At 33.6% G+C, this 25948-nt stretch overlaps 2 protein-coding genes across 2 annotated transcripts; one reads left to right on the top strand and one right to left on the bottom strand.

Moving 5' to 3' along the window:
- Positions 1–927: 927 nt before the first annotated feature.
- On the top strand, positions 928–3922 carry LOC122281541 (heat shock protein 83-like). Its single transcript, XM_043093113.1, has 4 exons — positions 928–1286; positions 1416–1557; positions 1673–1953; positions 2262–3922. Exons 1-4 carry the CDS (start codon positions 1149–1151, stop codon positions 3807–3809), a joined length of 2109 nt encoding a protein of 702 aa, XP_042949047.1. The 5' UTR covers positions 928–1148; the 3' UTR covers positions 3810–3922.
- Positions 3923–5511: 1589 nt separating this feature from the next.
- Positions 5512–17224, bottom strand: LOC122282444. The gene is made up of 7 exons (XM_043094397.1): positions 17029–17224; positions 16754–16883; positions 15338–16034; positions 8379–8427; positions 8003–8282; positions 7744–7876; positions 5512–5815 (listed from the first exon to the last, which is right to left on the bottom strand). Exons 1-7 carry the CDS (start codon positions 17159–17161, stop codon positions 5738–5740), a joined length of 1500 nt encoding a protein of 499 aa, XP_042950331.1. The 5' UTR covers positions 17162–17224; the 3' UTR covers positions 5512–5737.
- Between the last annotated feature and the right edge of the window lie 8724 nt (positions 17225–25948).

Below are 25948 nucleotides of genomic sequence, written 5' to 3'. Positions count from 1 at the left end.
ATATCTTATTAACTTAAATCAAAAGGATCTTAATGGCCTGCGTTGGTATTTTCCAACATGTGAGACCTTAAAACTGAATATTGTTAGGAGTGTGTTTAATTCTACATATTCTTATCGGATGGGTGTCGTATTACGAGATGAAAAATGGTGTATGGTCATGGCAATACTTAGAAGAGAGTTGGGTATTTATGAGGTGGAAGATATCGAAACCCTTACTGCTTTAAGAGGCTTACAATTAGTTTCTCATCTATGCATATCTCATTTGATTCTTGAAGGTGATTCACTTGTTGTGGTATTGTTGTGGTAGAGGCTATTTGCTCAAGGGGATTACTTGAACAGTTGTAGTCATTTGTTTTAAGAAATTAAAATACTGCTATCTACTTTCCTCTCCTTTGAGGTTCTTCATATTGGTAGGCATAGAAATAACGTAACCCATCTTTTAGCTCATCCTGCACGTTTTGTGGATGATACTCTTTAATGGTGGCATGAACTTCCAGATTTTATTGTGGGCAGTCTCGTGGTGGATGTAGTTTGTAAGTTCTGATATGTTGTTAATCTATTGATTTATTGTATTCATGCTTGATATTATGTGAATCAGTTTAGGCTTAAAATTAAAAATGAAAATATATACTAGAACATATAATATTGACTAAAAATTTCCAATGTAACATATAAGTTGAAGGATTACGCGATCTATGATACTTCAAATCTATTTAATAATAATATATATTTTATAATATAAGATTCATGTGTGATGTCGCATAATTTGATAAGATTCACAATCTTTTAAAACTCGACCAACATCACAAAACATATCCATCATCTTGTTAAACCAAATGGCTAAAGGGCAAAGGAGTAAATACGAAAGAAGCGTCAAGAGCCCGCGAGGCGCGAAATTCGATTCGATTAGTGCGTTACTTTGCCGGGGGTAAGGAAGAAGGCACCAGAAACCTCCTCTAATTCCTCCCAGTGATCCCTCTTGCGTAAAATAAATAGCTTCACCCTCCTCCTCCTTCCTGATTCGACGTCCATGAAAAAATTTTCCTCCCTGATCAAAGAAAAATTCCTAGGATCACGGATTCATCGGCTAAATTTCTCCCTTGCTCTCTGTGTTTGGTCGTTAATTCGCATTTAACTGCAACTCTGCAATGGCTGACGTTCTGATGGTAGAGACCGAGACCTTCGCTTTCCAGGCGGAGATCAACCAGCTTCTGAGCCTCATCGTCAACACCTTCTATAGCAACAAGGAGATTTTCCTTCGTGAGCTCATCAGCAATGCCTCTGATGTACGTACTCGCACACACACTCGTGTAGTTCTATCTATGATCATCCTAGTATGTAATTGCTTCTGGGTTTTGTGTGGTTGAGACTGAGTGTTTTGAATTTGGGTTTATTTTTATTTTTTATTTTTGTAGGCATTGGATAAGATTAGATTTGAGAGCTTGAAGAACAAGAGTAAGCTTGATGCTCAACCCGAGCTTTTCATCAAGATTATTCCCGACAAAGCCAACAAGACCCTTTCAATCATCGATAGTGGTATCGGCATGAACAAAGCAGGTACATAAACAAAAGCAGAAGCAATTTTCCTTTACTCTGTTTTGTTTTTATCATTTTCTTTTCAGATATAAAATGGGTTATGATTGATCCAACCAATGACGATTTTGTTTGGCTAGAATTGTGAACAACTTGGGGACAATTGCGAGATCAGGAACCAAGGAGTTCATGGAAGCGTTGCAGGCCGGGACCGACGTGAGTATGATTGGGCAGTTCGGTGTTGGGTTCTACTCGTCTTACCTTGTGGCTGAGAAGGTTATTGTGACAACCAAGCACAATGACTATGAGCAGTACATCTGGGAGTCTCAGGCTGGTGGGTCTTTCACTGTCACCACGGATGTTAATGGCAAGCCCTTGGGTAGAGGAACCAAGATCACTCTCTTGCTCAAGGAAGACCAGGTGAGATTGAGAAACCTTCCATAGCCAGTGGATCCAGTGATCTTATACTAGTCTTCCATGTTAATCTTATACCGATCAGTCTCTTGTGGTTAATACCATGTCGGAGTTGGCAACCTAATTATGAAGATTTTAGAGAGGTTTTTCAAGTACAAATTTTCGTTTCTTTTCCCACGGATAGTTTTGTGAATGGTCCCGTCACCTGGAAAAATGAAGCCAAGATTTTGCTGTATTTCTATGAATAAGTAAAAATTCTAGATATTGGGTCGTACGTGGTATTAAGTTGGATGTGCTCTTAATTGACGTTGCAGTTGGAGTTCTTGGAGGAGAGGAAATTGAAGGACCTTGTGAAGAAGCACTCTGAGTTTATCAGCTACCCCATCTACCTCTGGACGGAGAAGGCAGCCGAGAAAGAGGTCAGCGATGATGAAGATGAGGAAACCAAGAAGGAAGAGGATGGTGACGTTGAAGAGGTTGACGAAGAGAAAGAAAAGAAGTCTAAGAAAAAGGTCAAGGAGGTAAGAAACGAGTGGCAACTCATCAATAAGCAGAAACCAATTTGGCTCCGAAAGCCTGAGGAAATCACCAAAGAGGAATATGCATCCTTCTACAAGAGCCTCACCAATGACTGGGAGGATCACCTTGCTGTGAACCACTTCTCTGTGGAAGGGCAGCTCGAGTTCAAGGCCATCCTTTTCGTGCCGAGGAGAGCTCCATTCGATCTGTTTGACACGAGGAAGAAGCTGAACAACATCAAGCTCTATGTCCGGAGGGTGTTTATAATGGACAATTGTGAGGAACTCATTCCTGGGTATCTCAGCTTTATGAAGGGTGTGGTGGACTCCGATGATCTTCCACTCAACATTTCTCGTGAAACGCTGCAACAGAACAAGATTCTCAAAGTGATCAAGAAAAACCTGGTGAAGAAGTGCATTGAGATGTTCAACGAGATCGCTGAGAATAAGGAGGACTATGCCAAGTTTTACGACGCTTTCTCTAAGAATATGAAGTTGGGTATCCACGAGGACAGCCAGAACAGGGCTAAGTTGGCTGAGTTGCTGAGATACTACTCCACCAAAAGTGGTGATGAAATGACCTGCTTAAAGGACTATGTGACGAGGATGAAGGAGGGGCAGAAAGAGATCTATTACTTAACGGGTGAGAGCAAGACAGCTGTGGTGAATTCACTCTTCCTAGAGAGGCTGAAGAAGAAGGGTTATGAGGTCATCTTCATGGTTGACGCCATTGATGAGTACGCTGTTGGGCAATTGAAAGAGTACGAAGGGAAGAAGCTTGTCTCCGTCACAAAGGAAGGACTCAAGCTGGAGGATGACTCGGAGGAAGAAAAGAAGAAAAGGGAGGAAAAGAAGTCTTCATTTGAGAATCTGTGCAAGATAATCAAAGACATTCTTCGGGAAAAGGTGGAGAAAGTGGTGGTGTCTGACAGGATTGTTGATTCACCCTGCTGCTTGGTCACTGGGGAATATGGATGGACGGCTAACATGGAGAGGATTATGAGAGCACAGGCTCTGAGAGACAACAGTATGAGTTCATACATGTCTAGCAAGAAGACAATGGAGATTAACCCAGATAATGGCATTATGAAGGAGTTGAGGAAAAGGGCGGAAGTTGATAAGAATGATGAAACGGTAAGGGATTTGGTGCTGCTGCTCTACGACACAGCGCTTTTGACTTCCGGGTTCAGTCTCGATGACCCCAACACATTCGCTGCAAGAATTCACACGATGCTGAAGCTGGGTTTGAGAATTGATGCGGACGAGACCAGTGGAGATGATGCTGATGTGCCATCTTTGGAGGAGGACGGCAACGAGGAGAGCAAGATGGAGGATGTTGATTGAGGAGAGATGCAGAGTTTTAAATATCGAGACGCTTAAACTAAATATTTACATATCAGTACCGTTTTGATATAGTCTATATCAATAAAATTAATTATATATATTATATTTTAAAATTAATTATTAAAACTATAGATTATTATTTTATATATTATTAAAATTAAAGGAAAGTCCAAAGGGCCTTAGTCTTATATTTAAGGGACTCCTATAAAATCTTGCATGCGGGTGTGTGGATGTTAATATTATCTAAAGAAATTTATAAGCCTAAATAATATCATAAAATTGATTTAATAAGAGAGATTTGTATATTATTTATAAATATATTTAAGATCTTGTCTACAGATAATATAAGATTTATTTCTCAATACCCTTTTTCACGTACAGATTAGTATTTTTTCTGATTCTTATCACGAGATAAGTAGTGTGGACTTCTATTTATTCTAAAAAATTCATGAGTCTAATTCATATCATAAAATCGATTTAATAAAAGAGATTTACACATTACTTATAAACATATCTAAAAACTTGTCAATAGATAATATGAAATTTATTCTTCAACATTATCTACTTTATTAAAATTTATTTAAATTTTGTTCGGTTAATTTTGAAAAATAATGATACATAAAAAATATTTTGTGTATGCTTTTAGTGTGAAAAGACTCAACACAGGCTTTTTATCGCGTCTAACGTGACGTTGAAAAGTAAAAACTGAAAAAACCCTTCATTTTGAGTTCAATTTTATGGAAAAGAATTGTCAATAACTTTAATTACAAAATCGCTATGCAACTGTGTTTTACATACCAGACCAAAATTTACATACGGAGCGAAATATCGAAAACCGGTTTGACCGAAATGCATTGAAATTGTCTATATTTGACTTGGTACGAAATATAGACTTCCCTCGTGCCAATTATTGTTCTGGCACAATAAATTTCAATCATTTCAACCTGTACAGTACGATATTTAAAACTTTGGACAAATGATATCGTAAACTTTGAATGGATGTCATTCAGTAGTTGAAGATACGAAGGCTACTGCAAACGAACACGTATGCCATTAGCGGGTTTCGGAATTTGTTGTCTTGGAGTCTGTCCTTCGTTTTCAACATCGGGCTTCGTCTTTGTGGATATATTGTTATAATGGTGAACAAGTGTGTTTTTACTTTTCGTTTGACGTTGTTTGTATTTTAATTCATCTCATCTATTTTTTTTTATTATTATAATTTTTTTAATTTTAAAATAATAATAATATTAAAATAACTTTTATCTCATCTCAAATCACTGTCTAATCCTCCCAATCTTACGTTAATTACTAGGCCATACCAAATCGGGGTTACTCGTATGCACAAAATGAACAACCCCAAATTGTTTTCAGTGTCCAATAATTAAACTCAATACACTACCTTTACAGAGCTGACAATTGAATTGCTGGAGGTAACACCACTGGCATTCAATGTTTTATGTGCTTAACCAGGGCGTGCTTTTTTCAGTTTTTCTTCATCAGGTTTTTTCTCATTACGATCTATTTCATAACTGCGGCACTTTCGTGGAACTCTCTTTTCCCCCCTTAACGCCATTGATGTTCGGGTATCGCGTCCAATTAGACCAGGAAAACATCCCACAATCATACTGGCAATATATGCGATGACGCACAAATGTGTCCCAGAGATTATAGACAAATCTAGTGGCAATATAGATTGTTCAAATTGCACAAAAATCATTTGATAATATAGATAATGCTCGAGAAAGAACAGTTTGTTCAAACACAATTCGTAAAATTGCAAGATCAAATAATAGCTATATCTAATCCAACAATTAAATATTCTTTAACGCTAGAGAAACAAAAACAGAACTCCCATAAGCTGCAATTTTTATCCATTCTGCTTAAAATCCGAAATTTCAAAAACCTTGCAAGGAACGAATGATTACTCTTCAAGCAAGATTTGAGCTAGCTGCGCCCCCACCAAAACCACCAGCTCCACGACCAAAGCCAGGCCTTTCCCCAGGACCCTGCAAGTTTAGAGCAGCAAATAAAATTAATAGTGTACAAAAGACGATAATAATCAGCTCATGTTATTAATACATTCTTTCATCACAGTGATGCCAAAATATAATTTGATTGTCCAAATAAATCAATAGGGTTTGTTGTATGTGTTCATGACTTGATATAAGGAGCCGACTCTGATTCCCTTTCAGTGATGCCAGAAAATCTTGTCAACTACTTCCCCTCTCATGCAGTCGGGTATGTGAGATTATAAAACTCTGATATTGTGTCGACATTTCAATCATGTGCATTTCTAATGAAGTGACATTCTATTCAGAAGCACCATTGGATATAAGTAAAAGGTTCACAATCGAGGCTTCTTTCATTCTTGTTGTGCCACAGATTTCTAGATAAACTTCTTTGATTGCACCATCGCCCCGCCATATGTCATGCCAAAATTTGATCTTGAATCCATCATCCACCTCAAAGTGGGTATTTTTAGAGCATGTATCCTATCCTCTTCTTATGTACTTCCAAAGCCCCCCCCCCCCCCCTCTCTCTCTCTCTCTCTCCCTCACCCACCAATTTTAGAGAAACAAGCAGTTCAGATATAATGATTGATCCATGAACACCATTTCGAACCAAAGCCACATTGCTCGAACATGTACAGCAAGACGCTCCAATTGACAGTCATAAGCCTTTTCCATGTCTAGTTTGCATAAAAGTCATGACTTTCCCTTGAGTCTACCATCCAAACATTTGTTGGCAATAACTACCTAGTAAAGAATTTGCCTACCTCTAACAAAGCCTTGTTGAGGCTTAGATATTAACTTCTCCACCACCAAGCTCAATCTATTCATCAAAACCTTCGATATGATCTTGTACATCCCACTCACCAAGCTAATGGATCAATAATCTTTTACCTATACCGCACCAAGTTTTTTTGGGAATAAGAGCAATTAAAGTTGTATTGAGGCTTTTTCAAACCTTCAATTTTCATGAAATTCATGAAAGACTCATAATGTCATCTTTAATCACTTCCCAACAAGTTTGAAAAAAAACCATAGAGAAGCAATTCCAAACCGGGCGCTTTGTCATCCACTATCCTTCTTACCACCTTCCGAAACTCCATCCCTTAGAAGGGTCGCTCAAGCCATTGTACTTCTTGCGACTCAAGAACATCAAAGGTAAGTCCTAATCTTGGTCTACAAGAAAAATCTTCCGAATGCAAATGCTCATCATACTTTACAATGTGGTCTCGATGGCATTGCTCCTCCAATGCAAATTTTCCACCCGGTGGAAAAACTTGATGCACTTGTTCCCTTCCTTCATTCCCTTCCTTCAATCAACTTGGTGCAAGTAAGTCTAGTTTTTTTGGACCAATTCTAATGGCGACCCTAACATCATTTCTTAACTCAACAAGATAATAACAACCAACAGGTGCAAGAAACTTGTGCAAACAACTAGACCCACAACAAAACCATCCCATAGCTACAAAGGAATCCCATTTGGTTGACAACTGACCAAAAGAACCAAGATTATTAATGAATATAACTCCAGAACCAAAGTAGAGAAAAAATTGGTAGGGGGAACCTCAGACAAATGACATAACATTTTCAGTCATTAGGTTGGTTATCATATCTCTGGTGATTCAGAGTTTAAACAAGTTCTGCTGCTGTTTATTAAAGCTGATTAGAGCCTGCAGCTCTCTGTTGGGAGGTTGTGGACTGAACCACTGGGGAAGAAGGGCTAGAAGAACTGCCTACTTGAGGCCAAAATAGATAGTAAAAATGATATATTACAACACCCCAAACAAGAGACTCGCAAACTTCATACAATGAACAATGAAAGGAACCATGCAGAAGAAACAGTCGGCGCCCAATAGCATATGTAGGAATAAAAGTTCAAAGAAAAAACATAATATATATCAAGAGAATGCATGAACGGTAATTACCCCAAAACTAGGTCTGTAGTCAGCTGGTGCTCCACCCTTGTCACCAAAGTCACCACCTTGTCCGCGGGGACCACCACGGTACCCATCTCGGTCACCACCAAATCTCCGTTCTCCCTCGAAACGAGGAGGACCACTGATTCACAAGCACCAACAGGAAAGCACAATCACTTTTTCAGCTAATAAAAAAATTCTCAATAGCATATTAACAACAAAACCGTAAAATATGGGTGACCAAAATAGCAAGACAAGAGCAACTCACCGGGGACGATCACCAGGTGGGCCACCAAAGGGTCTACCAGCGGGCCTGGCCTGTTTCTTCAAAGTGGCAGGGACAATTTCCGAAGGAAGGTTGAGATAAGTCCTGAGGAACTCAATACCGTCGTTGGTGAGGTACCAGTAGTAGTGCATCCAAGCAAAGGTCTCGCGCACGTACTCCTTGGACTTGAAGCTTTGCATTAGCTTTATAACTTGCAGGTTTGGCACATCGATCTCCGGGTGCTTCGCAAGATTGTAGTCCTTCTTTGCAAAGCAAACTCCCTCTGAATGTAAAATTTTACCACAAATTCAAAAACTAAGTTCAATAAAAACCTACAAATATATTTGTATGTATGTATAGGCGGAACCGAGAGAGAGACCTTGGAAGAGGTACTTGGAGATCTCACGTCGGTTCTTCTCTGGAATGATCTGGATAGGCAATGATTACAAGAGTCAGACACGGATTTATTATCCGTTTGTTAATCAGCAAAGAACTTTATTAATGAGAAAAGTGGGCATAGCCCAATTTCAAGGGAGATATACAAGAGGAACACCTATGCATGATTGTCTACAAGAAACTGCGGAAAACGAAACCCAAAAGAAATTCCAAGGCTCTATATATTTTTTCTCGACTGCATAGATCCGGAGATAACTGAAACCCTAATGAGCCATTAGCTTAACCAAACGATAGAGGTAGATAAGATTTTAATATTCTTTTCCATATCCTATGGATTCTCAATAAATAAAACATAACAGAATACACAGAAAACGAACTATTTCAAAGAGACAGAGAGAGGTACCATGGTTGCGAGCGAAGGGGCTGAGGAAGCGACGGCAACAGATGGAACCTAGAAGAGCTCTGTCTCTCCCAGCACTCTTAAATCGCTTGCTGCAGTAAACCCTAGATTTTGTGTAGTAGGCGTAGATTTTATAGCCCATTGAAACCAGTTTTGGGCTTCGTTTTGGGCCTCAGCGATCCACTTATGTGACCCAAAATACATGGGTATAGAAATACCAAAGGGCAGAAATATTAATAGAAGGCCCATGGATTAATAATTTCTACGTGGCGTTTGATAAAAACTGAAACTTTGGATGGCGTTTAGCCTATTTAGCATCATATTTGAAATCATAAAAGTTTTCAGGTGGAATATGCCAGAATGAAGAAATCTGACTATGCTGTGCTGTACATGATATAGATATCGATATCAACAAATATAGCATTAAATTACCAATATTATTCTTCAAAAAAAATACCAATATTATTTATTTAATGTCAGGATATGATATTGCGAAATTGATGATAAAAATTAGGGGTGTACAAAAAATAGAAAAATCTGTCGTGATCGACAAAGACCGACTGCTAAAGGCTGGAACCGGTAGGGAATCGATCAGCGGGTGGTAGCATTAAACAAAACTGACGAATGTCGATTTGGTCGCGATTTGAGGCCTGCTCAAACCACTGAATTGGCCAACCTGAAGTTGTGTTTAAACACAGCTAAACGACGTTGTTTGGTATTAAACCAAACGATGTCATTTTATCTATGAGATACCGGAAAAAAAAAAAAAAAAAAAAAAAAAAAAAAAAAAAAGTAGAATGACGTCATTAGATTTAAAACTAAACGGCATCATTTGATTATTATATCGCCTTCTTCATTCATTTCTTCGTCTTCTTCTTTAGTGGAACATTATTTTATCTATGAAATATCGAAAAAAAATGAATAGAATGATACCGTTGGATTTAAAACCAAACGGCATTGTTAGATTATTACATCTTCTTCTTCCTTCGCTTCTTCTTCTCCGCAATTCACTTCAGTTTCTCATCCTCTCTCTCCTTTGTAACTCTCTCTCTCTACTCTCTCAGACGACCAGCGCTGATAAGGAAACCGAGAACCGACTATGAACTGCCAGACAACCGCCAAAGTCGATACTGCTAGTTTTCCTCCTCTCCATCGACTGTTACAGTTGGTTGCTCTTCCCTATTTTGTCTTGTTGGTCGGCGTCGGTTTTACTCAAAAACCATGCCGAATGGGTCGGTTTTCACCCCTGATAAAAATAAATATATATTGTCAAATTGGTGTGTAAAGCACATTTAGTAAAGTATTTATATGCATAATTTGATTTAGAAAATTGTTTTAAAATTTAAATTTTACAAATGGAGTCTTATCATTCAAGTGATATATTAGTTAGAGGTGTAACTGGTGAGATTTTAGAGAAATTTTGTAATCAAATTGGTATATATTAGTTTTGGAAATTTAAAAAATGATACAGACTAATTCATCACCAAAATTAAAACTTTTGATTCTTCCAATTTCGGTCCAGTCTGGTTTGATTTTCCAGTTTACATATTATAATTTTTTTAACATTATAAGTTTAATATTATAATTTTTTAATACTAAAACTAATTGTAAGAATTTAGTATTTATCATTAACAATTACTAATTCTTTAATATTCAATTATACTAGTATAGTATAAGTAGTGTCTAACTTATTTGTAAGAAATAACTTGAATAATAATATCAAAATAGTATAATTAGTGTCTAATTATATTAGTATTTAATTTTATGTTATAAGATTAATAGACTTAAATAATAAGATTAGAATTCCATGTTATATTAATTAGAAATTTAGTATATAATATACATATTAATATAAAAATTATATAATATAGAAAATTAAAAATATATTTACCTGTCCGATTCGATTTAAACCAATTTTTAAAATATGAAAATCGGTACTGCACTAGTTTAGAATTGATTTCAATTTTTAAGAACCAATAGTACCACATTGGATTGATTACAAACCCACCGAACCCATTGATCCGATCTGGTTCAACTAGTTTTTTGGGGTAGTGTATAGAACTTGAGAATAACTTAAATTACTCTAAAAATAATTAATAATAATTAAAAACGGCAACTTATAATGGCATCTTTTGAGAAGAATTTAAACCTTTTAAGTACTCAACATTTAAGCTACAGTAGCTCTTCAGGTTCGATTGACAAATATTATATAACATGCATGGTACTAATTTTTTTTTTTTTTTTTTTGGCTTTCTCCACCGTGACCGGCGGTCCGGCGTCCATCAAGAACGATCATTTTATTCCAAAATCGAAGAAAGAAACGTCATGCAAGTATTGAGCTAGAGTCATCAGCTTTTGGGATTGCCCGGCCAGCTAGCTATATTGGCTGGAAATATATCTATATATTATAAGTAATACCATGCACTGTCCTGACATTTAATAAGAAAAAATATATTCATTATCTATTTTCTCATCATCCTCTCATCATCTCATGATCATGTAGTATTAGATGATAGCTAGGTACATAACTGAAATATAATAAATGGTTTCGAATCATTTAATGTCACATCATAAAATAATGAGAATTGATATGATGAGTAGTATTACTAATTTAATAATTAAAGATTATTTTTATGTTTTGGGTCAATAATTTAATACTATATTAAAAAATGTCGAGAAGATAATTAAAATTATAAATGATAAATATAATTCTTCGTACATTTTTTGTCTAAGTCGCTTCCAGTCGTATCTATATATATCATAAGCAGGCCAATTTGATGTTATATATATATATATGAATCATTGCTTATATAGATCATATATAACATATATGAATCATTGTTAATTATATATGATTTGGCTATATATCGTACGAATTAGGCAAAAGAATAATAATTAGAGTCATCCAAGTTGCATGAGTTTTTACAATTTTTGTCGTAGGAGTTGATTTAAATAAAAAATAAATTCTTACTACGATTAAATTAGAAGCAACAAGCTGCAAAAGCTTGGCCACTTTGCGTAATAAATCAGTTTTTTGGTGAAAGTTTTTGGAAAGATGAGGAGGAAGTTTCCTATGAAAAGGTTTTCAGTGGAGTACGCATGCATGCATATATAATATATATATATATATATATATATATATATATGATTTCATGATGAGAATGAGATCAAAATATTCTTCGATCTGGATTCTGAAATTGTACCCTATTGCTTAAAACAGAAGAAAAGTTCAACTGATCATGAGTACTAGTGCCGATCAGATCATCAAGTTATATATAAATATATAAATATATATATATATGTCACAGATAATCGTCATGATTAGATATTAATAATCATTTCCTAATTAATCGATCGTTTCGTATGAGAGGATGATCAGGTAATTAATCTTCATTCATATTTGATCATTAAGAGCTCGATTGGTTTATCTAATCAAATGACAACTTTTACATTAACAAGAATAATATTCATTCGGGAAACTTTGATTTGATTATTGTTTAAGTTTTGTTTATCATCATCATTAAGATCAGCTTTACAAATATTTTACAAATTATTTGATACGACGTCAAAAGATGATGATGATCGAAGATATAATGAATATAAAGAAACTTTCAAAAGAGAATAATATTAATCCATCTTTGATATTAAAATAATGCATTAATATTGAAGCGATACAAAAATGAATTGACTTTTGGTGTAAAACCAGAGTCAAGTTTTTATCATTACGAGAAAAGAGAAATATTATTTTTCAATTTGATCAGTCTTATCATCTCAACTATATATACCGGTTGGTGTTACTTTTAGGGCCGGTTTGTGACTTCATATGAAACACAAAATTATCATATAATCTTATTTCATCTCATCCTATCTTATTTCTAAATATAATTTAAATACAAAATTTTTAAACTAATTATAACAACTTTTTCAAACTTTCAATTAATAAAAAAAAAAAAAAAATCAGCTTTTTCAAATCTCTAAATAAAAATCATATTATAAAACTATATTCTTACAATATTTTAACTTCATAATATTTTTTATTCAATTTTTTTTCTCTTATTTAGCAAAACTAAAAAATTACTCAATTCAAACAATCTCACTACTATTTACAAAATTCTTATAATCACATCTCACTCCACAAACCTGCCCTTAAATTTAAGTGATTAACATGGCCAGAATCGGATTGGAGAAATATCCTAAATATAAACAGATTAATAAAATTGGACAACATATTATATATAACTATATATCGACTAAGATAATAAAATAATATTGCCCTAGACTACTTATGGCCGTAGATATGTACGTAGTACTTGATCTAGTACTACAAACTGCATGGTTAATTTGTCGTTTGCATCAATCATCCATATCAATGTTGGAAGCTGGGTACCCATATTATATGAATGTTATACCATGCGGGACAAGTCCAAACTAAGATGTGATTTTTGCACTAGAGACTTGGAGATGCGTACAAATTCATAATATTCTTAGTGATCAGTCCTAGCCAAAAGAAAGGCGCGCTTGCGTGTTCTAAATTTACACTTCAAGACTTGCACAAATTATTTTCTTTTTCTATTTACATAGCCATCTAAGGACTTAATTATAAGAAGTACTATGATCGATCGAGTCCATTGAAATAGCTATATATGGAGCTAGCTAGATAGATCAGCTGGCGGGTTTTGTTTTAGATTCATGAAATTTTATTCATTTCTCACTTATATAAGTTGATAAAGATAATTGATTCCACATGCTAATACGTACTTAATCTTAAGATATAAAATAAATAATAAAATCTATTTATTTTCATTAGTTTAAGTTTTTTTAGATAAGTAGTGATTTCACATGATAACAGATCAAAGGTCCTAAGTTAAAACTCTACTCCCATTTAATTAAATATTCCACGTGTTTGGCCACCCACTGAGAGAGAATCTAACCCACATGCACATGACTCGTGAGGGGGAGTGTTAAAATATAAATAAATAATAAAATTTACATCTTCAATCCCATTAGCTTAAGCTTTTAGAATAAATTATGATTTCACATAGTATCAAAACCCTGATTCACCAATAATTTAATTTAGGCCCAACAGTCTACGGAAGAAATAGGTTGTCGCTGCTTCGACTTAGAGTCCGCTGCTTCGACTTAGAGTCCGATGTGTGAGGGAGAGATTGTTGGAATTGATCAACATTAGTTGCGGAAGGGGCTGGTGATTAGTTTAAAAATGTGAAGAAAAATCTTATCTCTTAAACTAGATTTTGGGGTTGAGAGAGGTCCAAGACCTCCCAACACTAGTATCAAGTGCTACACATCATGTACAATTCAGCAGAATTAAGATAATATTTTGTCTTGGTATGCTGTGCAAGAAGCTATGATCTTAATCTGTTTTACAAACTTAATTTATATGCCCCACCATACTGTGTCGTGTGTCGTGTATTCTGCCTCCATTGACAGTTGTTAATTTCTTTCACAATCCCATTCAATTATAATCTATATATATACATATATATATATATATTAATGTTAGATCATATATATAACATTTCCATCGCTGTAGTGTTACATATACGTTTAGTCATGATCAATGAAATGACACTCTAAAAGTTTTAGAAATGTTTTTAAAACGTTTTAGCAAGCTCCCAACCAAGTGCTTTTCTTTAGGTAATTAAACAAAATTCGTAGAGAAATTGCACCCAAATATTCCTTGTCGATCCCACACATAATAAATTGCTATACTTTTTCCTTTTGTAGTTTTTGGTTTTTCTGTTTGTTTTTTTCCCTTTCGAAGCATCTATGAATAAGTCATGTACATAGAGCTAGAGTATGGAAAGGGCATGAGAAACTTTCGGCCAAATGGTTAAGACTTCGACCGACATGAAGTGCTAGAAAATAAACAACATCGTGAGAAGTTGATCTAAATTAATAAGAGTGATGATCATCATATAATATATTGAGATTCTAGTAGTACTAGTACTCCAACCTAATTAAAAATCTAATATTGATTTATATATTTGGAACCATATAAAGTGAACTTACCACTTATTTTTAATTTAATACAAATAATATTTATATATATATATATATATATATATCCTCTTTTTTATAATTTCAACTATTTAAGAACGGCACTAGATAGATACCAAGGGCCAATTAAAAGGAATCAATGATTTATCAACATCGTGGCAAAAAGGCAAAATGAAGAGGCAAAAGTCAAAATTAATCATTCAACAGTATGACATAGCTAATTATCAGGAACAAAGGGAAGTAAATATCTCATCGTCGTCATCAAACATTCATGAAGTTCGTTGCAATAATGCCTTTATTCTTTCCTCTTCCATTTCCATACACCAAATTATAAACATTGATTGCATGCAATATTCTTATAAGGTTACCTTACTCACAATTCACAATCTCACCGACAAAAGCAAAAGAACAAACTGTTTGAAAAGCCTGGATAATTTGAAAGCTCTACCTTCCTAATGAGAGGGACATAGGGAGAAAAGAGAGAATGGGGGGGCGAGAGTGTTCACAATCACTTCACTATCTCATAGAGACGAAGGAAAAGCAGGCATCGTATTAGCTGTTCCCACATTTGAGGAAGCTGGTGCGATTCCTTCCCCACCGAGTGGTCCTTCACAAGAATCCCAGAAAAGAAAGTTCGAACATTGTTGCTGGGATTCAACCCATTCGTTCAACTCTTGCCTCTGCAAGCATTCCAACCCTAACTCTCCTTGATCCTGATCATCCATGCTACAGGATTGTACTTCAAGGCTGGGCACAATGTTTTCCATGGCCTCTATCAAAGGTGGCAAGTAATTTGTATCCATGCCGGTCGTAAAAGTCGCCGGAGCCTGGAGAGCTTGAGCTTGAACTTGAACTTGAACTTGATGTTGGTTCGCATGATTCCATGTTTCAGGGTTGAAACCCACCGCATCTTGAAAATACTCCGATCGTACGCTATTTTCTGGAGTTCCATCAAGTGAACTAGTGTCGAACATGAATAAGGGACATGAAGAAGAAAAAAGGGTTTCATGAACCGGCGGCCTTGGCGGCAAGTCTTGATTCACCAAATCTAGGTGGCTCGAATTGTAACCCATTTGAGAGTGCTCGATGGTATTAGTAGTACTGGTGGTGGTGGTGGGAGAGGCAGAAGGTTTTCGTATCTTTTTCTTTATCCATGAATTCCAGTAGTTCTTTATCTCATTATCTGTTCTTCCGGGCAAGTGACTTGCTATATGAGCCCACCTACAATTCCAAAAATATGCATATCAGAATACAATCGAAAAGAGTACTAGAGCTAACAAAATTTTAAAAATATTTACAAAAAAAAAAAAAATAATATATAAATATTGAGTAGAAAGATGAGTGAAAACGATTAGGGGAATTAGCACAGTGCAAGAGTGTTTTGGGTTGCAAAATCAATGTTTGAAGATTCAAATATTAACACGTACGCTTTTAAAGAAAGATAAAAAGGAAACCACTTAAAAAAGGTGGAGTTGAAAGAATACAGTGCATTAACATGTAATGTTGACTGAAAACTTCAATTTCAACCGATGAAATTGCCGTCTTAACGACTCCTAAAATGTAGGTGTGGCAATAGCTATATATATACGAACTACTCTATAAACAGTAAAATTGCTTGAGGTTGTCAATTTAAGACATTTAGTTCAAAGACTTCGTATGCAAGTCTGTTTTTATATGATACAAAGTTTGAGGTCCGGCCATTTTGAGTCAAGTTGTATCCATGACACCCCCCTTCACACCATTTTTAAGAAAAAGACGAAGCAGGCCGCTAGCTAGGAGAACATTTAAGTTTTACGCATTCACGAGCGCAGAACCAGGTTCATGATGAGTGCAAAACCATAAAAATGGAAAAATCAGAAAGTTAAAGAAATTACAAGTAATAAAACTAAAAGAAAAAAAAATGGGGGAAATTAAGTATGAGATCATAGAATCAGTTAAACCTGTTTCCTACAACTCCATGAAGGCTGATGATTAACTTCTCCTCCTCAGGAGTAAACCTCCCTCTTCTGATATCAGGCCTCAAATAATTAATCCATCTCAATCTGCAGCTCTTACCACACCTTTGCAGCCCTGAAAAATGCTATATATATCACATATAAGCACTTCAATTAATATAATCATCATAAGGTAATTAACAGGGGCTAGCTTTGGGTGTCTCTGTGAGAGTGTGTTTGTGATTGTGCGTGAGAGAGAGAGAGAGGATGATGAAGATGACCAGCTTTCTCGGGAACTTCACTCCAGCAGCCATAGCCATGGGTGGTGATGTATCTGATGAGCTTTTCGTCTTCCTCTGGAGACCAAAGTCCTCTCTTAACCTTCTGTTGGTTACAGCAAGAATGGTGACCCATTATTACAGCTAGCTAGCTGCGGATACCTTATTTGCTTAAATTTCCTGGAGTTTGTTTTGTGTAATGGGGATTACAGTTGAAATGGCTGTGCAAGCTGAGTTGGGGCCTCCCACTCTCTCTCCCACTTTAAATGTAGGAGGAAGGAAGTACAACCCCAGCCGAACATTTACAACCGGATAGGATCCATTTAAGTGACCCGAGCTCCATCTAACCCTAAAACGACATATCATCAACTTCCTTCCCGGCGTCACTACCGTTTTCTACGTACATTTGTAGTATTACGGAACCAATCACGTAGTTCAAAATCTGTGCCGGCTGGTTGCAAATATCTTTTCTCCAATTATATATCTCTCTCTATCTAGATCGCTTCCTTGATTTCCTGTGTCTCTCTTTCTGAAACCAGTTATCATATCCAAACACTCGATCCATTGAACTCTCGACACGTTTTACTATAGATCGAAATTAGAAAATGACTTTTTCTTTCTCTCTCTGTTTTACTTTTCTCATCAATACATGATACATGAGCACTAAAAGTTTCGGTGATTTTTCTCATCAATACATGATACAGCTCCAAGGTGTTGGTTTAGTCGGTTGAGATAAAGATAAATTTAGATAAAAATTAAAATTTAAATAGAATATTATTTTTTTTATTATTATTATTTTTAAATTTAAAAATTTAAATTATTTATTATATATTGTGTAGAAATTTAAAAAAATTGTAATAATAATATGAGATAAGATAAGATGAACTATTTTCACTATCTAAACGAGATCTTAGGAAACATGCATGCATTGGATGAAACAATGGTTTTGTATTAAATGGCAGTTTAATTAAGGATAAGAATTATTAATGATGATTGTGGATATATGATGCCTAAATACCGTTTGATTGTGTTAAAAAATAAAAGAGAGATAAATTTATTTAAAAAAATTACATTTAATAAACATGACTTAACATGGTATCTTAAATCTACTTTAAAATTAAAAAAAAAAAATTATAATTTAATATATCACATTAAATCATCCTAATTTATACAAATGAATATAAATGTGCTGATGACATATTTATACAAACAAAAAGGAAATAAATAATCATCCTAATTTGATTAATCAAATAGTACTAAGACTTTGAACCATATATCACTACAATAAAAATGATCATTTGTGATAGATTATATGCGATGAAAATGACTATTTGTGATTAAAACAGACTTATTTTAAAATAAAATAATCATTTTTATAAGAAATAACTGGCCACAACAAAATAATTTTCTTGTATTAATTAGACGGTGTTCGATGCATGATCATGATCACCAATTAATGTACCAAAAGATTTTCATTTCCACTTTTAATGTGCAAACACATATATATCACGGCCTAGGTGAAAAATTCATATAACACTATATAGAAAAATTCATATAGCACCATTAAAATCAAAGTGTTTATGTTCTAGTATTTTTCCGAATCATTCTTAACATTATTAACAAAGGTGTGTGTGTGTTGGCTGACTTTCCGATGTTATATTCAATCAAACACTATACAACTTGTACTGTTGAAGATATGAGAAATACAACCAAACTATTCTTCTTCTTCCTTCTTCTTCTTCTTCTTCTTCTTCTTTTACAATTAAGATATACATACACAGACACACACTTTGTTTTTCTAAATTTGCAGATTTATATATATTAAGAAAGGTACATGTTTGTGTTGGTCGACTTTCTCATGATGTTATATTCAATCTAACACTAAAAAACTGTTGAAGATATGATAATTAATACAACCAAACCATTCATATTTGTTTTTGCAAGATATTGAAAAGACATATATATAGGATCAAAAACCTAGCCAATTAAAGATACTGAATTTTCTATGAAAGTGCGCTAGCGTTGCAGATCATTGCGAATGATTGACATAGAGTTATATATGTTGTGATTGAAATGGATCATTTGGTGAGCAGTTCCCCTCATTGTGTATGAAATGTATATATGCTCTGAATTAGGATTATGATCATTTATCACTGTTCTATGTACGTGGTGCCTAAACCAAGGGACTTTTTACTTAGAGAGAGGGGGCCGGGGTGGTCCCTCAAAAATGGGGAAAATAATCAAAATATACCTTTGATCAGGTCCTACGGGCAGAGCCGATCATGGCGCTACGACAACTCCCCAGAAATCTAGATGACGCATTCATTGGCACCCTAACTTATAAGGCCAGCTTCTTTGTCTTCAATTTTTTTTTTTTTTTTTTTTTATTATCATTTACAAGGATTGTTAACTCAAATTTGGTATATTTCTTTAGAGACATGATCATAAACAAGCCCTAAAATTAATGACCTCATGCACCTCATGCAAGATTACCAATTACAATTGTAAAACTCAGGCACTAGATCAGCTTTGTGTGTTTCCTTTGATTTTTGCTTGGGTTTAGTGTATAAGAGTACGTACGTATAAGTTTACTCTTTCACATATCAATCAAGAGTATACGTATATATATATATAGTTCGAGATATCATGATCAGGAATGAATGGCCCTTGTTAAAACGCGTTGTAGATCAAGTACTACTTTATAGCCTGATATCAATCACTTTTACAGTTTACATGTAATAATCGGACTGATTCGTGATTTAATTTGTAGTAGCACTGGGATCGCACTTATATGAATTAATTTGGGTACGTGCACTGTGGTCCAAAAGTTGATCTTTCTGATCGATCACTAGTTCTAGCTGTACGCGCGTACGTGTTCTAGCTGGGCGGGGGCTTCTTCAGGGACCGACCGTATTCTTTATTCATATAATTATATATATCACCTTGATCTATCAAACTCATGATCATCAATGTTTTCATGTTGTCAAACAATATGCCAAAAATCTTCATTAATTGCACAACCTTTTCTTAATTAATTAGTATGAACAGGTACTTATAATATTATTTGAGCTCCATTAATGGGCTTTTTGTTTTAACTTTTAACATGACAAGCTGCCAGATCTCCCCGATTTTATCTATCTATGTGCATGTAATATTTAATAAAAGTAGTCGAGAGTCTAATAATCTGATGATATATAACTTGATTTTTTAAATAATAAATTTGGGATCAAAACCCACACACATTCCTGTTTTAGAAAAAAAATATATTTATCAAAAGAAATTAATCAAGTTTTTAGGCTTCTTGAAAATCCGAAACTTAAATATTTCCACCAATTAAAAGGCGTATAATATATGTGGTTGGGATAAGTTTACTGTTCGTTTAAGCTAACTAGCTAGCTGGGAATGGCCGATTGATTATAACCACAAGATCAGATAGTCGTCTCATTTAGTTAGGGGACACCTGCAGACATGAAAACGAAACTTACTTAAATTTCGATTTTTCTTGATACTTACTTATATATATTTGTGTCTTCATTCAATTGATTTATCATTATTTAGAAGATCGAAATGGTGACGATCGTATCACGTAGATGATTATGAATCCAAATCATGGCTTCCAAAAGAATATATCGGCTGCCTCAAGACGTGCATGAGAATGACTGAGAAACTGTTTTTGCTAGTGCTGCTGCGACATGACAATTTAAATACTCTTATAATAATTATAAGTTTTTAAGATAATTAATTATTACATATATGTTCGCTTAATTTACAAGGAGTCGTACATATATATATATATATATATATTATATTTTCTGTATATATAAAAATAACGTTTACATGACATGACATGATATATCATGCTAATATTATATAGATGCATGCATGCATGTCATGCGATCCAACGAATTACTTCTTGTTTCATGCTGAAAAGACCATACATGCAAACGTGTAATAACTTAGAAATTAATCATATAGATCGTCTCGTTTTCCACATGCCTTTTACATTGAGATTTATTCCTATCCATAAAGAAACGATCACATTCAGAGAGCTAAAGAAGATTAGAGCATTGAGAACTAAATTTTTTGGCCAGCAGTACTACTTAATTATAATTTAGATTAGAGCATTCATGTTATCTATTCATCATGATCATTCATCCTTAATTTTACTTTAATCATTTTTCAAATAACTATTTATTATTTTTTAGTTATCTAATTATAATCATTAGAGATAATAATAAAATATATATAATTAAATTAAAAGTACCAGAGGCAATCATGATCATCAGTTCATCTCTCTGTACAGATCATGACTTGATCATCAGTTCATCTCTCTGTACAGATCATGTCTAGATCGATCTGCTTGATCATGACTTGGGCCACTCATCAAAATAAATAAATTAATAATTTAATGAGTTTAATCACCCATTAATTGTATTTATCTTTCACCAGTAATTGGATGAAAAAGTATCATTTCGACTGATAATCAGCTTATAATTAATTGATTAGTATCATCAGTGTCATCTGGCCACTGTCGGCATACCAATTAAAATATTCTGGTGTCAAACATCATCACAAGGTTTGATATACTGATCCCGATGATCAGCTGCATCACCACGTCATGAGCCCAACAAATAATATCTATGGATATTATATATTTATAAATATATATATATATTAATTACTTACATTTTAAATAAACTAATAATTAAATTAAAATCACTTAGAAATCATCGGCTTGATCTAATGAATTAAAGTGTGCTATGATTACTGATTACCTCATGACTACGTACGTACGTATGAATTAAGAGCAGTAGTTGAAGTTGAAGTTGAAGTTTGTCGTGAATAAATTAATTTACGCAAAGCAAGTTAAAGACACAAGCAAAGTCCCCATCTAATCAAGGGGTTAGTCAATTAAAGTAGCAGAGAACTCAACAGATCAGTTTTCAATAATTAATTAATTTGTATGAATACGTACGTAGATGGATCGATTAATTAATATATTTAGGTATATGTGTGTGGAAGAAAAAAAGAAGTAGAAAGAGATGTCGCGATTAAGTGAAAGCAACGGGGTCTTGTTGATTGATGTGAATCATATACCACATTGGATGTGAGGATAGGAAGTGATTTTTGCTTGGATGGATCGCAAGCTCTAAAACTTTGAAACTTATAAATAAAATAAATAAAAAAATAAGAAAAAGGGACCTTTAGGATGAAACGAAGAGAGAAGAGAGAAATGATGATATATTCTTATAGTTAGCTTTAAGGTGGAGCAATGGGAGTGGAGTTTGGGCCTACCATTAGGGAAATTTTTTTTTTAAAGTATAATTAGTGAAAATAAAATGATGGGACTTTCCATTTAAAAAGCATGGTTGGTTAAGTTATTAAGTCATGGATGAAATGTCCCTACCATACCATAATCTCTTAAATTTTGTGGTCCTCCAAGTGGACTTCCATTCCCCCTCCCAAAAAAAGAAATATAAAATATATATATCACACATACTAGAAGACACGTGATGAGGACGAATGACATCACAAGTGGTGGAATTTTACAGTGGAAAGATTCGAGGATCGATTTGGATAGTGAATTGAGTTTAGATAAAAATTAAAATTAAATAAAATATTATTATTATTTTAATATTTAAAAAAGTTGAATTGTTTATTATATTTTGTATTAAAAATTGAGAAAATTATAATGATTAGATGAGATAAATTTGATAACCAAACGCAATATGGGACATCCTTTTCTTGTACAGACAGGAATCTCAAAGAGCCGGAGGAATAAGACAATCAAAGAATTATAATATGGATAAAATACAAACATTTCTTCCTTTTTTTTTAATTTTTATTTATTTTTGTTATCTCATCCAATAAGATGACCAGAAATGCTTTGGGACCCGAATTTGTTTTTCAAATACTTTTTTTTACTTAATAATTAAGAAAGTATTTTTTTAGTGATGTGCTGAAATTTTTTTATTTTTTTAAAAATATTTAAGAATATAAAAAATGAATAAAAATTTTAAAAAAATATATATTTTTTTTTGCCTTATCCGATGGGTTCTCGAGCTACATCCCTCGGGGGATGTAGCACTTCTCTAAGATGACACCACTATCGGATAATAGCTGGACTGCCCAATTGAGAATGTTTTTGCCGCTGGCCCGCTCGCATCGAAAAAATGTTAGTATGCCCATTCAAGTTTTCTTTTCATTTTGATCGTTTAAATTTTCTTCTTTAATTAATAATTATGGAAGTGAATTTTAATGTATTGGTGTGTTTTTTATTTTTTAAAAATACTTAAATATGTCAAAAAATATAAAAAATAATAATAAATAAAAAGAGAAATTTGTACTAGTAGGCACGCCTAGCGATCAAAACTGGATAGCATACTAGCACCACCCATATATAGTAAGGGCAGCGTGCTACACGTGTGCATAGTTGATAAAAATAAGATAATAAATAATAAATAATAAATGGGAAGGTGAGAAAATAAATTTAAACAAAACATAATAAAAAGTGAAGAAAAAAAATATGGATTCTACATATAAGTCAACTTTATATTTAGATGTATAATTATAACAGTAAAAAATTTAACAAAAAGAGATTTTGAACGTTTATGATATTGCTTGATTCATAGGATTGGCAAAGAGCACGTTTAGCTTGTTATGGCATGGTTGTCCATGCTGATTTCTTTATGTGCACAAGTAGTTGATCAATTCATTATCTGAACAAGAACAATGACGAATTTTTATAAAGATGAGATGAGTTTGGTAACCAAACGTAGCCTCAGACATCTTTTTCTTGGACAAACCAGAATCTCGAGGAGCCGAAGGAAAAAGACAATTGACGAATTATAATGCGGATAAAATACAAACATTTCTTCTTCTTTTTTAAATTTTTATTTTTTTGTTGTCTTGTCTAATAAGATGACCAGAAATGCTTTGGGATCTGGATTTGGGTCCTGAATTTGTATTTTGAATCAATGATTTTTTTTTTTTACTTAGTAATTAAGAAAATATTTTTTAATGATATTGTAAATTTTTTTATTTTTTAAAAAATATTTAAGAATATAAATAAATAAATAAATAAATTTTTTATTTTGCCTGATTCGATGGGTTCTCAAGCTACATCCCTCGAGGGATATAGCACTACTCTAAGATGACACCACTATCGGATAATAGCTGGACTGCCCAATTGAATATGTTTTTACTGCTAGCCCTCTCGCATCTATGAAAATTGTTAGTACAACCGTTTAAGTGTTTCTTTTCATTTTTATCGTTTATGTGTTTAAATTTTTTTTTAAAAAAAATCTATAATCTTTAATGTATTGGTGTGTTTTTTATTTTTTTTTAAATATTTAAATATGTCAAAAAAAATTTTATACTAGTGGACACGTCTAGCAGTCAAAATTGGGCAGCACACTAGCACCACCCATATATATATACTAGTAAGGGCAATGTATGATGCACGTACACATAGTTGATAAAAATAAGATAAAAAAAATAAAAATAATAAAAAATAATAAATGGGAAGGTGAGAAAATAAATTTAAACAAAACATAATAAAAAGTGAAGAAAAAAATATGGACTATACATATAAGTCAACTTTATATTTAGGTATATAATTACAACTGTGAAAAATTGAACAAAAAGAAACTTTGAACGTTTATTATGTTGCTTAATTTATAGGATTGGTGAAGAGCACGTTTAGCTTGTTCTGGCGTGGTTGTCCATGTTGATTTCTTTCTGTGCACAAGTAATTGATCAATTCATTATTTGAACAAGAACAATGATGAATCTTTGGAAAGGTGAGATTTTTTTCAAACTTTTTGGTATATTTTTAGGTTTTATAAAACATTTCCATCTATTCATGTAGATCTAATTTGAAATAGTTCTAATCTCTTCTCTCTTCTCTCTGTATTTAGGCACTTCATCTGGAGCCGTCTCAGAAAACTCTAAAGTCTCTCCCTCTCGCTCTCCGTCACTAAAATACAGTCTCTTCTCTCAGGTCTGTGTTCTGTTTATTGTCTACAAAGAACAACACCACTCTCGATAGCTTGTAATCATAGAAGGATTGACTCATTCGATGTACAAAATATTTTTAAGTGAACAAATGTTCTTTTTGCAGTTTGATGAAAATATATACATCTAGAACTCGTGTTGTTGTTTCAGTCACTGGATGGATAGATAGGAATTTAAATTTCTTATGTTGCTATTTTTAAAATTGACCTATTTCCACACCAAAATGTACAATCCATTCCTTTCCTGAAACCTGTGTCACAATATTTTATATGTGACTAAGGTCATGAGAATAAAAACTGAGGCCTAATCCGTGTGAAAGCCCAGTTAAAAGAAACAAAGCCTAGCCCCTGCCTAAATGGCATTGTTTCGGCCGTAGGGGTTAAAACCCTAGGATCTATTTATGAAATGTTTAATGTAAACTATAATCTAACATATCAAAAGCTAATATATTTTTATAAAACTTGAAGATGGAGTGAAAATATCAAATCTGATTTTTCTTTTTGACAAAATATAGACTGCAAGAAGGTAGAAATTAGGTAACCAACTGGACTATACAATAAACAAAAAAAATGTAAGAAAAAATTAATAAGAACTAATAAATTCATTCATCCTGATTTTTCTTCCTGACAACATTTATTTATATATCTACATGTGATCGGCATGTAAAAGTCATGTACAATGATCGAAAATATAAAAATGTCAATATTTTAAATTCTTTTTGTCAAATTTGTAGAATTTAATGATGATTCTAAAATATTAGACAACTTTTTATTTAAACATGATATACCTATAATACTACAATATAAGGACATAATATATATATTTAAAATATGGAAATATTATAATAATTTTTATGAAATTTATAATAGAATTTATTTTTGCAATTTGTTTTTATAATGAAAATTGT

The sequence above is a fragment of the Carya illinoinensis genome, chromosome 11, assembly GCF_018687715.1.
Source record: "Carya illinoinensis cultivar Pawnee chromosome 11, C.illinoinensisPawnee_v1, whole genome shotgun sequence".
NCBI classification, from domain to species: Eukaryota; Viridiplantae; Streptophyta; class Magnoliopsida; order Fagales; family Juglandaceae; genus Carya; species Carya illinoinensis.
Note: the sequence above shows the minus strand (reverse complement) of the source record. Positions and strands in the feature narration are given on the sequence as shown.

What these genes read in the sequence shown, in the direction of transcription:
- LOC122281541 (XM_043093113.1), top strand. Translation starts at nt 1,149, where the DNA reads ATGGCTGACGTTCTGATGGTAGAGACCGAGACCTTCGCTTTCCAGGCG. An exon ending in TCATCAGCAATGCCTCTGAT is followed by an intron (nt 1,287 to 1,415) that starts GTACGTACTCGC and finishes TTATTTTTGTAG; the next exon opens with GCATTGGATAAGATTAGATT. An exon ending in TCTTGCTCAAGGAAGACCAG is followed by an intron (nt 1,954 to 2,261) that starts GTGAGATTGAGA and finishes TTGACGTTGCAG; the next exon opens with TTGGAGTTCTTGGAGGAGAG.
- LOC122282444 (XM_043094397.1), bottom strand. Translation starts at nt 17,161, where the DNA reads ATGGGTCACCATTCTTGCTGTAACCAACAGAAGGTTAAGAGAGGACTT. An exon ending in CATGGAGTTGTAGGAAACAG is followed by an intron (nt 16,035 to 16,753) that starts GTTTAACTGATT and finishes TTGGAATTGTAG; the next exon opens with GTGGGCTCATATAGCAAGTC. An exon ending in CTCCAAGTACCTCTTCCAAG is followed by an intron (nt 8,283 to 8,378) that starts GTCTCTCTCTCG and finishes TTTTACATTCAG; the next exon opens with AGGGAGTTTGCTTTGCAAAG.